The sequence below is a fragment of the Microplitis mediator genome, chromosome 10, assembly GCF_029852145.1.
Source record: "Microplitis mediator isolate UGA2020A chromosome 10, iyMicMedi2.1, whole genome shotgun sequence".
NCBI classification, from domain to species: domain Eukaryota; kingdom Metazoa; phylum Arthropoda; class Insecta; order Hymenoptera; family Braconidae; genus Microplitis; species Microplitis mediator.
The window spans coordinates 18,483,518-18,501,807 of NC_079978.1; the positions used below are offsets into that span (position 1 = coordinate 18,483,518).

Sequence of the window (18,290 nt, forward strand, 5' to 3'; positions counted from 1 at the left end):
AACACAATCAGTCTGTGTTGAAAAATAACACAAATATTGTGTGGACCGTTTTTAACACACAGATTGAGTTGATTTTAACACAATATTTTTTACTGCGTATAACTGAATCACTTAGTTTTTTTTTTAAACTAAGAAATTTTTTGAAAAGTTTTAGTGAATGTAAATTTTGTTGTACTCGAAAAATTAAAGAAAAACAAACAAATAAATTTATAAATTATTTATGTATTTTAATCATCAAAGAGACAAAGTTATAATTAGATAGATTTAAAAATATTTTATAAATGCTGTTATTATAACTTTTTTTTAAATTATAATCATAACAATTATACATTATGAGGTAATAAGAGAATAATGTATATAGTTGCTCTGTAAATAGTGATTTGAAACATTATTTAGCCACTTTCTTTGCAGATGCATCTTCTTGTACTGGACTACCGCCTCTCTTCTTACCTTTACCTTTGAATCCTAAATAAATAAACAGACAAACAAACAAACAAACAATTAATAACTTTGAATTATTTATCATTAATTAGTATAGTAAGCAATTATTATTATTTATTATATATATAATAAATAATAATGATCAGTTAATAGTGAAGTGATTTCAACTCAGCGAGATCCTTAAATTAATAAGATCTCTCAGTATTAGCATGGCTAGACATCATGTTAATTTATTGTTTTAATTACAAGTTATTACTAATTATGGAGGATAGCCACTGTGAGGGATCAGAAATAGCAAATTAAATTAAATTTATTTCATTTTTATTATCTATAGGCTAAAATTTTTTTAATGATAGCGATATACAGTCCACGTCACTTGGATAGCCTCAACTATTTTGATTCAATAACTGATTCTTTACTAGCTGATTTATAAAATTATCTGTATATTTTATATTACTTATTTAAGACAGAACAAGATATGTTGTTAGTGTTCGAGAAACAAAGCGAGGATATCGTGAGGGGGACATGCCACTGGTCGGCAGTTCGTCACATGGATAGTCTCAGTCAAATTTATTGCGCAAAGGAACTAATACGTTTCATTTTCGTATTATTATGTTGCAATTTTATAGCGTAGTGAAAAAATTAAAATCGATTTGAAACACCAAAATTGGTTACTATATAAAATGGGGCGCAATAAAATGTTAAGTATTGAAGAAATTAATAAAATTAATTTTTTACTTAATCAAAATTTTTTCTCATCATGAAATCGCTAGAAGAGTGAATAGAAGTGCTAAAGTTATTAATAATTTCGTGAAAAACAATGAAAACTACGGAAAAAATTATAAAGGTCGAACGAAATTCGCAACAACGCCAAGGGAACGTCGAATGATAATTCGCGCGGCATCTAATTCCATTAAGACTGAGGCAAATAGCGGCAGAAGTTGGAACAGTAGCATCTATTTCAACTGTAACATGAGTGATAAGACGGGCAAAGCATCTAAAGAGAATGAAATTGAAAAAAAAATCGGCTTTGAATCAAAATCACACATCAGCACGACTTTTATTTGTAAAAGAACATATGTGTTGGATAGATAAATGGCTACAAGTAATTTTTCAGATGAAATAAAATTAAATTTAGATGGGCCTGATGGATGTAACTGTTACTTTTATGATTTGCGGAAGGAAGAAAAAATTTTGATTAAGAATCAGAAATTGAAAAAAGTAGGTGAGGCTATCCAAGTGGCGCGGAGTGTATATTTTTTCATTTATTGTTGAACTTTGCGTTGCTATATCTCAACAATCAGATGGTGAATTCTTCATTTTTTTTTTTAAATAAATTCAGGACAAATTCATTTATTTTCTGTCAATTTTTCAAAAGTAACTGACTGTTAGTTTTTTTATTAGAATCACGAACGCGACTTGAAACGCATACTCCTCATTGCTCGCAATGTTAATGATACGAACTTTGATTATAAATATTTCAAATTAGAGATGGTCAATCGACTTCAAATTCTAATGGTAATTGTATCTTAATACTCTTAATAAGTATAAAAAATTTTATAACTTTCTGACACTATGCCCATCAACTACTCGACAACTACCTTAATACCTGAATAAGAAACTAAAAATCGAATAATCAATAAATATTGGATAACTAATACAAGAATTCTCAAAATTTGGCTATCCTCCTTAATAAAAATGAAAAAAGAAAAACAAAAACTACATCTTACCTTTCTTATTACGATTCTTTTTTGATTTTGGTTTTCTGTTAATAATCAATTCTTTTTTAACTTTTTGCAAATATTCTTCTTCTTCCTCGCCTTCCAAAAGTCGGAATGTTACTTCGGAATTTTTGATTTTTAACTGTAAAAAAAATTAATTAATTAATTGATTAATAAGAAATTAATTCAATCCGTTTAAAAAAAAATTTCGAGTCTTCATCATACGGTACTTTTTGATTCAAGTCTTAAATTTTTAGTGAAATTTCAAAAAATTCAAATCAAAATTTAAATGTCAATTCATTTTCTGTTATGCAATTTGTGTAATTATTTTTAATTGCTTACAAAAATTTTAAAAAATTTCATATTAAATTCAAGTTAATGATCTTTTAAAATTTTAGAACGAACACAATTAAAGAATCAAATTTTATTTTAAATAATCAAAAATATTATACTTATAAAAATTTGAATACGTCATTAAATTATAAATTTCAATAGTTAAATTTTCTAAAGTTCATTTAAAATTTATCCGTAAACACTCGAGAAATTTTTTATAAACAAATTTTTCACTTCAGTAAAAAAAAAATTTTATGCTGAAGTTAACAGAAGTCTAATAATTTTTGGATTTTTTTTAAAGCGACAAATTATAAAAAAAAAAAATATTTTAAAAAATTGCACCTATAGTTTTTTAAATTTTCTACACGTGCATATTTTTAATTTTTTTTTTTTTTTGCGATTGCTTGAAAAAAAAAATCCGAAAATTTTAAATTGTCTGTTAACTTCAGGAGCATAAAAAAATTCCATACTTTGTTGTCAGTCATTTTATCAAGAACTGGTTGCGCTGAATCTTTTCCTTGGAACCGGATCCAGCCGGTTGGTGAACCATTTTTGTAATCAACAAACATTATTTTTGCGTCGAACTGCACAAACGTATGCTTAATATCTTCCCATAATAAATCTTGATGGTTTTCAATAGTCAAATGTAAAACAGCACCTGTAGGTAACTCAGTTTTATCGGAGTCTTCTTCCTTTTCCTCTTTTTCTTCTTCCTGCTACAAAAAAAAACGAATTATATATAAATAAATAATGAATTTAATAATAAAATTTAAACAACAAACGAACATAAATTTTATACCTGACTACTTTTCTTTGATTTAGTATCACTCTTTTCCTTTTTTTCTTGACGTTCTTTGGCTTTAAGCAGCGTGTAATCTTCGCTGTAATTTAAAATAAATTATAATGTAATAAATAATTATTTTATTTTAATTAATTATCATAATTTTTTATAAGAATGAAAATTACCTGAACATTTTGATGAGCTCGGTATCGTTATATTTTACTGATTCCTTTGCTACGAGAGCTTTAGCGTCTTCAAGATTTTTAAACTGTACAAATATTGAACCTTTGAACTGTAGTTTTTTATTTTCATCTTTGTATTTTCTCATCTGTAAATAAAAATACAAATTATATTAATTAACTTACTATAATAATTATATTTAAAGTATCAGTAAAAAAAATAATATTTTTAAAATTCCCGCCAAAAAGATTTTTAAAAAATTCGACATTCGAAACTTTTAAACTTGAGACAGATTAGAATTTTAATAGTCAAAAAAAAAAAGTTTGCCTGGGACTGATATGAGCGAATTTTGAGTTTGAGAAAAACTTTTTATTACATTTTACCCTCATTCCGAAAAAGTTTTTATTGGAAATCAATGGCCTCAAGAATTAAAAAACGTTCATTAAAAATTCTAAATTCGAAGTTTTTGAACTTTTTCGAAACGAGGATAAACTGTAATAAAAATATGTTTTGAAAACGATGATCTTAAAGTTAGCAGACGTCTAATAATTTTTTGATTTTTTTAGAAACGATAAATTTTAAAAAACAATAAAAACTAAAAATATTCATATGTAGAAAATTTAAAAACCTATAGGTGCAATTTTCTGAAATAATTTTTTTTTTTTAATTTACTGTTTCTACAAAACTTCAAAAATTATTAGACGTCGGCTAATCTAAGTATCATTTGAAAACGTTTTTTTTTTACTCAAAATTTGCTCATATAAAATCCCAGATAAACTTTTTTTTTTTTAGTATCAAAATTACAAAAATTTAAAAAAAGTTCCACTAGAAATTTTAATCTGTCTCAAGTTTAAAAATTCAAGTCGAATCCTTTAGGAATTTTTTTGTCAAAATTTTTTTTTACACGGGGTATATAACAAATTGCTCTCCAAATCAATAAACTTATCATAGTTCAATTGATATTGTCTTTGAGCGAGTATAGAAACATGTGTTGATCAAGTAATGAGACATCAGAACTTTTAGTGAGTGACTATGGGTACACTCAAGGACATAATTTAAAAAATTACTAATAATCATCAACATTATTCTCAAAATTAAACTCTAATATTTAAAACTACAAAAAAAAAATCATTTTTCATTTCATTTGCGAATTTATATTGAGCGGTTGAATCTCACTCCAATGAAAAGTGAGCAGGTAATGGGTCTTTTTACCTTAACAGTAAAATTATCATAAATAAAAATAAAAAAAAAAACTTACAATAATATTTTCCACGGATCCAAAGTCTTTGACAAACTCTTTCAACTCAACAAGTTGAAGATTTAATGGGAATGGTTTTAAATAAACAGTTCTGGCCTGTTGTGATCGTCTGTACTCCTCATTGTAAAGCGGCAATGGTTTATCTAACCGACGACGAATTTTTCTCCTATTTTCCGAAATTTCCATTAAATCACTTGATTCAACGGCTTTTAAAATTGTCTCGACATCATTACTCATTGCGCTCAACAATTTGAATTGCAACATGATCGCCATTGGAATCCATCCTTCGTCAAGTTTTGTTTGTTCAGTTAAAAACTTGTCACGTTGTAAATTAACGTCTCCGAAGTAAAACTAGAGTTTAAAAAAAAAAAAAATAATTAGTTTGATTTATTTACAACAAATTATTTAGTAGTGGTCCTGAATTTAGTCGACCATCAACAATTTTTTTATCTTCTTCAACAAATGACTTGAAAAAAAAAAAAAATAAAAATATGGGCGTGTAGAAAATTTAAAAAACTACAAGTGCAATTTTTTAAAATAATTTTATTGGTAATTTGAAACTTAAAAAACAAAATTCGGAAATTTTTAGACATCGGCTAACTTTAGTATCATAAAAAAAATGATCCTCAAGTTAACAGACAATTAAAAATTTTCTGAGTTTTCGTTCCAACAAAGAAATTGCAAAAAAAAAAAACAACTAAAAATATGCACGTGTAGAAAATTTAAAAAACTATCAGTGCAATTTTTTTTCGTTTAAAAAAAAATCCAAAAATTTTAAGACGTCGACTAATTTTAGTATCATATTTATTATTAAAAAAAAAAATAATAAAAAAAAATGAGTGTGAATGCAGCAGAAATTCGGCAATTACTATAATTTTTAAATCGATAAACAAAATATAAATAGAATAAAAAAAAATTCGCATGTGAAGAATTTAAAAATCAGGAGGCATATTTATGAGTGTCCTGATTAAAAATACTCATTGAAAAGTATTGAAAATTAATTTAATTCTTTTCAATCCATACGGAGATTTTGAAAAATATTAAATGGAATTAAAATTTCGATTATTTGAATACTTTCTAATTCTTATAGTGGAATTCAAAAGTACTGAAAAAAATTCAATCTTTCATCATTTTAGAAAAAGATTTAGAACGATTCGAAAATGTGAATTCATTTTAATTTATTTCAATTCAAGTCATAACTCGAAATATGGAACTATTTTGGTGTTGAGGAAAATTCAGAAAGATTGAAAACTGTCAATTTATTCGAATTTTTTTCAATGCTACTCGTAACCCTAGAATTCGAAATTTTTTTGTTATCGACGAGGATTCAGAAAGATTGAAAATATCAATTCATTCGAATCTTTTTCAATTCTTTGGAATTTTAGAAATTCTGATATTATTTTTAGATTCAATATGAATTGTTTATTTGAGAAACCCCATAAGTCAAGAAAACAAAATTTTTTAGGAAACACAAAAAACATTTTTTTGGAAAAACTTGACATTAAAATGATAAATAAACAATTGAATACAATAATTTTAGCGTCTCTGAAAAACATTCCAACAAGAAAAATTTAATTTTTTAACTGAAACTACTTAAAAAAATGATTTAAAGTTGATTGACTTATGGGGTTTCTCAACCAAACGGAAAAAAAGTTATAAAATCATTGTTTTTTTAAATGTTTCCACTCAAATCATTTATTTTACTGATAAAATGAAGTATTAAATATGTATTTGAACTCTGAAACTCAGAAAATACAAAAAATTATAATTAATTTAAACATTTTAATTAGTCATATAACAGTCAACAATAAAACAACATTTGAAATTAATTTCCCAAAAAAGCGCGAATTTTAAATAAAAAAAAAAAAATGATTTCTGTAAAACTAAAACTGCATATGTTTATTTGAGTCATTGACTTATGGGGTTACTCAATTAAATGAAATTGCTGTCACCCAGTTAATTTTTTTTTACACGCTGATTTGATGCATATTTTGATTGATTTCTACGGAGGGACATCCAAAGAACCCAAAAATGCAAAAAACCCAATTTCGTAAAAAAAAATTACTTATGGGGTTTCTTAAATAAACGATTCATATAATTGAAAAGTATCAATTTTATGTCCAGATGAAAACCTTGTGGAATAGGATTTATTCAAAAGTATCCAATTCTCATCTTTTTCAATACTTTTCAATATGATCCTGAAGTTAGCAGACAATTCAAAATTTTCGGATTTTTTTTAAACAAAACATTTACAAAAAAAAAAAAAACTAAAAATATGCACATGTAGAAAATTTAAAAAACTACAGGTGCAATTTTTAAAAATATTTCTTTTTTTTAAATTTACCGTCTAAAAAAAAATCTAAAAATTATTAGACGTCGGCTAACTTTAGGATCATCTTTTCAATCAGTATTTTAAATCAGGGTGTAAATGTAGCAGACATGAGACAATTGATAAATTTTAAATAAGTAAATAAATAAATTAACGTTTCAAAATTTAAAAAAACACATGTACTGAATTTTGAATTTTCTAAACATGCGTTTTTTTATTTTTATTCTATAAAAATTCTAATTTATTATTTCAAAGTTTTAAAAATGTCAGATGTCTGCTAACTTTAATATCATGGCACATTTTTATATTTAAATCTAATAAATTGTTTATAATTCAAAATTCATCTTGTATGTTACATTCACTCATAAAAAAAATAATTTAAAAATGTAGGTTATGTTAAAAATTATTAGGTTATTAATTATAAAAAATACCTCTATCTGATTTTTAATTTTTTCCAACAATTCTGGTGATGCATCGACAGGTTTCTTATCATCATCTTTACTTTCTTCATTTTTATCACCATTATCAGTATTTTTTTTGTCATCAACTTCGGCAGGTTTTTTGTTATCGTCAACGTGTTCGTCTACCGGCGTTTTCTTTTCTTCAGTTATTTTTTCCTCGTTATTACTTTTTTCAACCTCCATTTCAATTATTTATTCTATTATTAATTACTTAATAAAATTAAACTGTTACTGTTATTTAAGACACGTGTTATTTCATATATTTAATAAATAAATATAACAACGTGTTCAACGACGCAGTTTGAGAAGTGAAAACGGACGAAGATGGAGATCAGATGCTAATTCATTAACTGATGCGAATGCTAACAGGCAAAGATTCAACTAAATTATTTCTAAAGACGCGACGTTTACAAATGGCTACTCTCTTACCGGAAATGACGCATTTCGTTTTGTACGTTACTGAATTTTTTCTCCCTATGGAGAGAATTTCTAACTATTTTTAAATACTTACATACTATTGGTTGCTTGGAAAATTATGATAGTCAAGTTCGCCGACGTCTGATAATTTTTGAATTTTTTTTTTAAACGATAAATTAGGAAAAAAAATATTTTGAAAAATTGCACCTGTAGTTTTTTTCATTTTCTACATGTGCATTTTTTTAGTTTTTTTTTTTTTGTAATTTAGCGTTATGAAAAAAAATTCAAAAATCATTAGACGTCGGCTAACCTCAGTATCATTGGAAAATTTCATGATACTGAAGTTAGCCGACGTCCAATAATTTTTGGATTCTTTTATAAACAATAAATTATAAAAAAAAAAATATTTGAAAAATTGCACCTGTAATTTTAAAAATTTTATACACGTGCATTTTTTTTTTTATTTTTTTGTAATTGATATGTTAAAAAATAAATCAGAAAATTATTTATTATCTGCTAACTTCAGGATCATAGTTCTACGACCTCTTATAATTTTTTTGATTTTTTATAAACAATAAATTATAAAAAAAAAAAAATATTTGAAAAATTGCACAGATAGTTTTTTTTTAATTTTCTACATGTGCAAGTTTTTATTTTTTTGTAATTGATTTGTTAAAAAATAAATTTGAAAATTATTAATTGTTTGCTAACTTCAGGATTATAGTTAATTTTTTTGATGTTTTTCAAAACGATAAATTATAAAAATAAAAATATTCAAAAAAATTGTATCTGTAGTGTTTTTAATTTTCTATATGTGCATAATTTTAGTTTTATTTTTTTTTTTAATTGACTTTCGGAGAATAAATTTCGAAAATTGTTAATTGTCTACTAACTTCAGGATCATAATATAAATACTACGATGGTTCGAATCGAATGGAATAATTTGAATTTCCGAATTATTCGTAATTTTTCAAATGATTCGAAACTTTTCAAATGATTCAGATCTTCTCGTATTATTCGTAATTTTTCAAATTGTTTGTAAATTTCAGAATTATCCGAAATTTTTTAAATTATTAGTAACTTTTCAAATTACAGATTCGAATCGAGACAATTTTGGTCAGCTTGCAACCCCAATTAAGAAAAATTATTTGAAATGATTCAGAACAATTTGAAATTATTCAAAATAATTTGAATCGACTAATATATAGATATACGCTTTTAGCATGGATTAAATTATTTTTCTTAATCAGGGAAATATTAAATTTTTATTTAATACAGAGTTTAGTTTTTGAAATAACCAAAAATAGCTTTTTTTACCCTGATTTAAAAAAATGATTTGGAATAATTCAAAACAATTTGAAATGATTTAAAACAATTTGAATCGACTAATATACGGATATACACTTAACATGGAGCAAATCATATTTCTTTAATCAGGGTATAGATTAGTGTCTGAGATCTATTTTTACCTCTGACAAAAATTTGAATTATTCCAAAAACTATTACAATTTTACGTCGTTCAAAAAAAAATTTGTAATTAATCGTAAATTTTCAAATAATTCGAGAATTTACGGATAATTTGAAAAGTTTCAAATCATTTGAAAAATTCTAAATTTCGAAAAGTTCGATTCGATTCGATATGAATAATTTGTATGTTCGAACTATTCGCGCACCCCTAATAAATACTTATAAAATTCATGATACTGAAATAAAAGTAGCAGACATCAGACAATTTTGTAATTTTTACAAACAAGGAAACAAGTTACTCGTAAATAAAATATTATTTTCATAATTAAATATGATGAGTGTGAATGCGACAGACACGAGACATTTTGAGAATTTTAAATACACTGGTCACAAAAATTAAGGGATATCAAAAAAATTCTAAATTTTTCGTCGGTTTTCTTAAGATTACTTCGGAACCGTGCATGATAAAAAATTTTGAAGTCCAGATCTGAAATCTTGAAACTTGAGGCTACAATTTGCTTTTTTTACTTTTACTCTACGACCATTTTTTACCGAGTTACAGCATGTTGAAAATCACCCAAAAATTAAAAATTTTTTTTCATATGTCCTTTAATTTTTGTGACCGGTAAATAAATAAATTAATTTAAATAATGAAATTTAAAAAAATGCGCGTACTAATTTTTCATTGATCTGAATACGCATTTTTAATTTTTTACTCTACGACCATTTTATTTATTTACTTATTTAAAAATTTTTAAAATTCCCACTTGTCAGTTTTCACACTCACCCCCCTGTTAATATTTTATTATGTGCGAATGTAGCAGACATGAGTCAAATTTAAAATAATAAATAAACGAACTAAAGAATTAAACAAATAAAATTTAAAAAAAATGTATTTACTGATTTTTAAATTCTGTAAAAATTCAAATTTTTAAAAATTGACACTTGTCAGTTACATTCAAACTCATGAACGTTAATTTAGCTGACGGCAATTTTTTAAATTTTTAAATAAAAAAATAAAATTTAAGAATGAAAATTTAAAAATGCGCACTTAGAAAATTTACAAACCAGCAGGCGCATTTTTTTAAATTTCATTGTTTCGATTAATTAATTTATTTATTTAAAATTTATGAAATTTATCATATCTGCAATATTCAAACAAATTTTATATTAATTTTTTATTTAAATTTATCTGAAAATAACCCAGAGTTCATTCCCTCTACCAGACAAAGGGTTGAAGTAAAAATTGAAAAATAGTTACTCAGATTAGCCTTAAGGTGTCGCAAATAATTTCCTTCCCCTTCCAACATCATCGCCAACAAAATTACACGCGGCTGTAAAGGACATGTAAAATTAGTTGGTTGAACCCAGTCGCCGGTCGCCATTTTAGATCATTCCATTCCATTCTCCGTTCTTTTCCGTTCGGCACCTGTGCGTGGTTGTGTCTTACTAATTTTAGCTGAAACATAATCTTTCTCCATCTTCCATAATGAGAATCTACAAAGACCTTTTTTCCGGTAAGTTTTAACTATTAATTAATTAACTATTTAAATAAATTATTATTTTTCACATAATTTATTAGCAACACGCGTGTTTTTAATTTTTTAAAAATCATCAATGACGCTATCATCCAGCGTATCTACTTCTATAGTCAATGATAGTCATTTCATAACTATTGTACTACTCGTCATATAAATATTTAATTTTCCATAATTAAGATAGACAAATTATCGAGATAGTGAATTTATTATCGATAACAATTATCATAACCTCACCATATGGAACTTTATCACTCTAATTACAGATTTTTTTTAGTTTTTAATCTGTACTTTACATAATTTCGGTGATAATCAAATTACCCATGATACTGAAGTTACCAGACGTCTCTTGAATTTTGGATTTTTTTTTAGACGATTAACTGCAAAAAAAAAATATTTGAAAAAATTGCACCTGTAGTATTTTAAATTTTTTACGTGTGCATATTTTTAGTTTTTGTTTTCTTGCAATTAATTTGGAGAAAAAAAAATCCGAAAATTACTAATTGTCTGAAAACTTCAGGATCATAATTACCCGACGTCTAATAATTTTTAGATTTTTCTAGAACCGATAAAACATGAAAAAAAAATTGCACTTATAGTTTTCGTAATTTTCTACATGTGCATTTTCCGGGTGGCCACGAATCGGGAATATCCGGAATTATCAGGGAATTTCATACAACCGGGAAATGTCAGGGAATTTCGAAAAGTATCCGGGAATTAAATTGTAACAATTGTAAATTTAAAAAAATTTGAATTATACACTAGTTATAAAATTTAAGGGATATTTAAAAAATTTCAAATTTTAAAGTGATTTTCAATAGATTGTAACTCGAAGGAAAATGGTCATACTACAAAAACAAAAAAGGCAAATTGTAGCTCCAAGTGTCTAGTTTTCTGATCTGGTCTTTAAATTTTTTTATTATGTGCGGTTCCGGAGTAATCCTAAGAAAACTATCGAAAAAGAAATTTACCAAATTTTTGGTCGTCTTAAAAACGGTCTTCGAGCTTCAATAAATTTTTTTCGATAATTATCATTGATTTTTGATTGCTCCGGAATTGTGCATAATAAAAAAATTTAAAGACCCAGATCAGAAAACTAGACACTTGAAGCTACAGTTTGACTTTTTGTTTTTATTGTACGACCATTTTCCTTCGAGTTACAAACTGTTGAAAATTACTAAAAAATTTAAAATTTTTTGAATATCCCTTAATTTTTGTAACCAGTGTATTTTGAATTTATTTAAATCATAAAATTTCTTATTAAATATTTTAACTCATACATTTTTAACATCGAGTAATCAAAAGTAGGCAATATTAATTTATTTTATCGCCATTTTTTCTGGTTCCTCGCATGATTTAATTATCAAATTTAATTATTAAAAATGAAAATGAAATAAAAACTTTGAATATCTAAATGATACGAATAAAATTTCTAAATCAGGGAAAAATGTGAAAAACTTAACTGGAAAACCGGGAAATATCAGGGAATTTTTAAATCATTTCTTTGTGGCCACCCTGATTTTCTTAATTTTTTTTTTTAGTAATTAATTTACTGAAAAAAAGATCCGAAAATTGTTAATTGTCTTGAAACTCCAGGATCATTATTTTATAATTTTTTCTTTTTTTTACAGGAGACGAATTGTTCTCAGACTCATTCAAAATGAAGTTGATTGATGATGTACTCTACGAAGTATACGGAAAGGTAATTATTAGTTTTATTATATATTTAAATCCGAATGTAAATTGTTAATTATAAAGTAATCATTTAATTGCAGTTAACTGTAAGATCACAAGGTGATATTCAAATAGATGGTTTCAATCCATCAGCTGAAGAAGCTTCCGAAGGTACTGATGAGGCATGCGAATCTGGAGTTGATATTGTACTGAACCACAGATTGGTCGAATCTTATGCCTTCCCAGACAAAAAATCATTTACTCTTTATCTTAAGGATTACATGAAGAGGTAATTATTTTAATTTATTCGTATTTTAGACAAATAATTTTACGTTCCAAGAAAAAATGCTTGATTTAAGTATTTTAGTTACTTGAATATTGCCCAGTAATTATTTTCTTCGACTCTGTCAAATTCGTGCAAAGAAAATTTCATTTCACGAGTCACCATTTTTTCTATGTTCGAAACATTTACCAAATTTCTGAATGAGTCTAGAGAAAGCGTTTTTAAATATTTAAAATTTCTCAATACATTTTTAGAGCTCAGTAAAAATACCGATCAATGTAAGCGACTAAAAATTTCTTGTTTTTTTTTCTCATTCATCTTCACTACAAAAGAAACTTCCGGTCACGTATTTATCAAAGTGTTTTTTTCTTCGACCAGTTAAAGTTCCATTCCCCGGAGTAATGAAATTATTTAGTAGAGTTGTAATTTTTAATCGAGCACCAAAAACTTGAATCTAGAACTGAACTTCATACAGACAATTTCTAGCCCAATATACTAGTCAAGTAATTGAATAAAAATTACTCCGTTTACTCGATTTTACTGACAAGATTTTAGTAATTAAATATGAAATGAATTTAAAATAATAAATAATTTTTATTTATCTAGACTCGTTGAGGAACTTCAAAAGACAGCACCAGATCAAATTGACTCCTTTAAAACAAACATCAACAAAGTGATGAAGGACATTCTTGGTCGGTTTAAAGATTTACAATTTTTCACCGGTGAATCAATGGACTGCGAGGGTACTATTGGTATTATGGAATATCGTGATATTGATGGTGTATCGACCCCAGTACTCATGTTCATCAAACAAGGTCTTGTAGAAGAGAAATTCTAAATAATTATTAGATAATCGAATAATTATAATATAATTTTGTAAGTATACTTTTAGTTAATTAATTAATCAATATATTGCACACCTCAATCGCTCAGATAATTATTAATATTACACACCTGAAGCGCTAAGAGTGTTCTATACACGCTCGATTTTTTCGGGTACATCACTCACTTTCAATCATCGCTACACTTTTAAAAGTATATTAAAATAGGTTTCAACTTATATCATCATATAGAGAATTTATTAAGAAATACTTACAATACAACATAAAGTTGATACCTTAGTATGGTATTTTTAAAATATATAATTTAGTTGAGGGGAGCCTGGATGTCAATCAATTAACTGATTTCTTGTGATCACGATAACTCTCGAATATCTCTATCCAAGTCTTAAGTTTTTATTTATTCAATTTTTCATGCCAAGGCACAAAATGCAATCATACGGATGATCATACAAATGTAGTATATAAATTTGAAGCGATCAAACAACAATAACACAAACAATTTAAATTAATCATACAGACAAAAATACAATAGATTATGAGCGATATAAAGTTCAATGATACGCCGTTACAAATTTCGTTAATTAAAATCCAGATTTAGTAGATAATCATGCATCTTATTCTTAAAAATCTCAATACTGCCTGATTTAATTAGATCTAGGGGTAACTTTTGCCAAAGACGGATAATTGATACTACAAATAATTACTTATATGGCACAGTAGAAAAATATGACATTTTAGTTTAATTGTAATTAATAAAAATATAAACTTGTAATTCACGTAAAATTTAGCTGCCATTTTTATTTTTACTATTGCACTAGCGTAATGTAAGATTTAAGGAGGTTCGACTGAATCTAATGTAAAAAGGATTTTCCAACTTTAAGATTTGAAACTTTCAGTATGCATGTAAAGAAGTACCTTATCTATATATTCTCAAAATTTGAATATGATCCACCGTCTAGTTTTTTAGAAAAAAAGATTTAAAAATGACGTTTTTAAAGTTCTTATACACAGACTCTTATGGCGGACAAGCTTCCGTCATGACTTATTCGATTTTTTTCATTATTAACCTCCAAAGTTTAAGAAATAAAAAACCACATGCCATAAACTTGAGTATTTTTAGAATATGATAAGATTTTAACAATATAGTGCTACCGTTGTAATTATTTGAATAATTCAAGTTAAACTTTATTATTTAATCTCGTTCATCGACAGAGATACATATTATTAAGGGTTTGGCAACGTTGCGGAAGCAGCTGAGAGAAAAAACAAAGATAGAAATACATTAATAAGAGAGACGAGATTAGAAATAAATTTTTCCCGCTTTAATTTGAATATCGATGTGTAAGAAGTTAGGACGCGCTGTTGCCAAATCTTTTTATTAAATCATATGAGTCAAAAATAACCAAGTAATTTCATTACTTTCTTTAATTAAATAAGTAATAAATATCAATTTATGAATTCGTTATGTTATGTAAATTAGAATAATGAATTTTTATAACTATTAGGAGAAGTTATCAAATGAAAAAATTCAAACACTACTTTGACTCACTAGTTTCGGTCGAACCTCCTTAAAAAAAGAGCGATATCTTAGATAAAAAGGCGGGATATTTAAAAAAAAATATTAAGGTAGTTGTCGGGTGATGGGCATAGTGTCAGAAAGTTATAAAATTTTGTATACTTATCAAGGGCATTAAGATACAATTACCATTAAAATTTAAAGTCGATTGAACATCTCTAATTTGAAATATTTATAATCAAAGTTCGAATCATTAACATTGCGAGCAATGAGGAGTATGCGTTTCAAGTCGCATTCGTGATTCTAATAAAAAAACTAACAGTCAGAAACTTTTGAAAAACTAACAGAAAATTAATGAATTTGTCCTGAATTTATTTTAAAAAAAAATAAAGTATTGACCATCTGATTCTTGAGATACAGCAACGCAAAGTTCAACAATGAATGAAAAAATATACATGCCGGTGAATTGGAAAAAAAAAATCTGACAACGCTGTACGCGAGTTAACATAGTATTATTTGAGCGGTAAATTTAAACATATACTCAGTACACTATACAGCAACTGGCAGAGCATATGCGACGTTGTCAAATTTTAATTTAAGACAATGTTCAATAGTATTTGTGTATACGTATGTATGAGTAGTGTGGAGGTAAACTTCTCACGGGTACAGTATCAAACAAAAGCAATGTCTCGTTTTAACTACCACCTAACCTACTCTTATTAGGGAAGAGAATTTACCGGTAAAATAAATATTTTATCAATTTTCAGCAGGTTATTTACCGGATAAATAACCAAAGTAGTTAATTTTGTTCCGTGGATGGCGTTGATGTGCGATTGAAGATGTGTACAATGTAGACTAAAAATTATTAGCAATTATCTATTATCTTTCAATATTATTGAGTTAATAAATAAATAGTTGAAAATGATAAAATTGAAACATTGATCAAGGTTATTCGCGGATCTTGTCAAATGCAGCTTTAGTATTGAAATACGACCCTCTGTAGAATTCTGTTATAACAAAGTTGGTTGAACAGAAGAATTTGAGATTCATCGACCTAGGTTCAAATCTGCGGCATGCAATTTATTATTTTTTTTATTTTACTGAAGTTAGCCGACGTTTTTAATTTTTTTTTATTTGTTTTCAATAATTAAATTAGAACAAAAAACATTTTTTTTAAATTGCACTTAAAATTTATCAAGTTTTTTAGAAATAAAATTTATTTTTTATTTTTTTGTAATAATTTTTTCAATAAAAAAAAATTCAGTACGCCGTATTGCATTTAAAACTTAGTATACTAAACTATATACACATTCGACGCAAGTAGATATTTATCATTTAAATTAATATTTTACCGGTTAAATAGCCCAATAACTTACCGGTTAATAACCGGATATTTGTCCACTCGAATCACTAACTCTTACCGCGTATATGGCTCATAACTTTGTGACAATATTGTAGCAGGACAACTACTTTAACAAGAAAAAATTGAACTGAAAATAAGAAGTAAAAAAATGAATTAAAAATTGAGAGTTGAAAAAAAATTTCTAACAATAAAAAATGAAAGTAATGATTAAAAATAAAATGAGCGATTGAGGTGTACATTTTTTTGGATTTTTCAAAATCTTTTATTATATCACATGATAATTCGCGGATTTAATTTTAAATAATTATATTCGCTGCACACTCATGTGAAATTAAATTTAGTTGTATTCCCGTTGCAATAATTATTTTGTGACGTCAAGAAATAACTAAACATTAATTATTTACTATAATAATAATAATTATGAAACTAATAATTTAATTTGACTTGTTTCAGATAAATTGGAACGAGAACTGCAAACACGCTGCCGACATAAAATTAAAATTTCAAATAAATCTTGATGGCTAAATTGCTTATCCCCCGATTAAATTAATTTATAAATCCTTAATCACGTGTAATTATTGAATCCTCATTTATTATTTAAATTAAAAACCTTTTTCCATGAGATTAAAAGTCGAAAATAATAATCATAAGTAATAATAATTTTTAATTAAAAAACTAGAAAAAAATTATTGTAAAAAAAATGGAAGATGGGGAAAGAAATAATGCGATTTATTCCTATCAATACTTTCTCAGCTTTTATAATTTTTATTAAAATATTATTATAATTATTTTTATTGGTTATAATTATTTACATATTGACTGAGAAAGTTAAATTTTTTTTTTTCAATTAATAAAAATAATTAAATAACGTTTTTGTAAATCTGGTGTCTTCATTAATTCCCCAACTTGTTGATTAATCGTAAAAATTACATTATTTCTAAGACCTAAGGTAAGAGACCCAGTACCTGATCAAGGAACTAGTACCTGATCACTCTGTGTATTTGTATACCTATATTTAGTCAAATTTGGTAGGTATTGGCAGGGTGTGGAGTATAGGGTGGGGACAATCTAATCGATTGTAGCGCTTGCAGTGGACGAAACACGCGTTAAATCGCACTTGTCTTGTGAATAGTTAAATGAAAGCAGTGTTAAAAAATAAGAACAAGTAGTTGTTGTGTAGTTAATTGCAAAAATACTGACAGAAATAGTAATTGCAAGTTTTATACATTTCCATCCATGATGTTAATCTTTGGCTAAAAATTATTACGGGGAATTTTTTAAATTACAAATTTTTAACACAAAGTATTTTTAATTATTGAGTTTTAAAATTTAAAATTACGAATAATTGAAATCACTTTAATTTCTTTACTTAATGCAAATTAATAATTTTAACTTTGAAAAAATTATAATTATAATTATTTTAACTCATTTGTTATTATGACTATTATTGTTGTTATTATTATTATTACAAGCTAACCTTATGTCGTTCAAAATAATATTTATTTTGTATTTATTAAAATTTTGTATACATATTTTTTTCAGTACAATCTACTCTATATTTTTCCACCTTTCAAATGTGGTATCACACATATATTTCGCAATCTTTAAAAATTTTGATTATTTGTTTATAAAAACTTTCCGTATTCTCTCTGTGCTTTTTGAGGATGATTTAATGCGGTCGACAGA

General features: G+C 26.0%; 2 protein-coding genes across 3 annotated transcripts; one reads left to right on the forward strand and one right to left on the reverse strand.

The window, feature by feature from the left end:
- Positions 1 to 202: 202 nt before the first annotated feature.
- Positions 203 to 7,899, reverse strand: LOC130676006 (la protein homolog). 2 transcript variants are annotated; one of them, XM_057481954.1, is made up of 7 exons: positions 7,475 to 7,899; positions 4,715 to 5,065; positions 3,462 to 3,604; positions 3,295 to 3,376; positions 2,966 to 3,208; positions 2,172 to 2,304; positions 203 to 465 (listed from the first exon to the last, which is right to left on the reverse strand). In XM_057481954.1, exons 1-7 carry the CDS (start codon positions 7,685 to 7,687, stop codon positions 389 to 391), a joined length of 1,242 nt encoding a protein of 413 aa, XP_057337937.1. In that variant the 5' UTR covers positions 7,688 to 7,899; the 3' UTR covers positions 203 to 388. The 2 variants fall into 2 exon arrangements, with proteins under 2 accessions (XP_057337937.1, XP_057337936.1); XM_057481953.1 differs by having other exon boundaries at positions 2,966 to 3,211; positions 7,475 to 7,897.
- A 2,839-nt stretch (positions 7,900 to 10,738) lies between these two features.
- On the forward strand, positions 10,739 to 17,484 carry LOC130675271 (translationally-controlled tumor protein homolog). The gene is made up of 5 exons (XM_057480821.1): positions 10,739 to 10,905; positions 12,558 to 12,628; positions 12,702 to 12,889; positions 13,490 to 13,759; positions 17,058 to 17,484. Exons 1-4 carry the CDS (start codon positions 10,878 to 10,880, stop codon positions 13,719 to 13,721), a joined length of 519 nt encoding a protein of 172 aa, XP_057336804.1. The 5' UTR covers positions 10,739 to 10,877; the 3' UTR covers positions 13,722 to 13,759; positions 17,058 to 17,484.
- Positions 17,485 to 18,290: the final 806 nt, after the last annotated feature.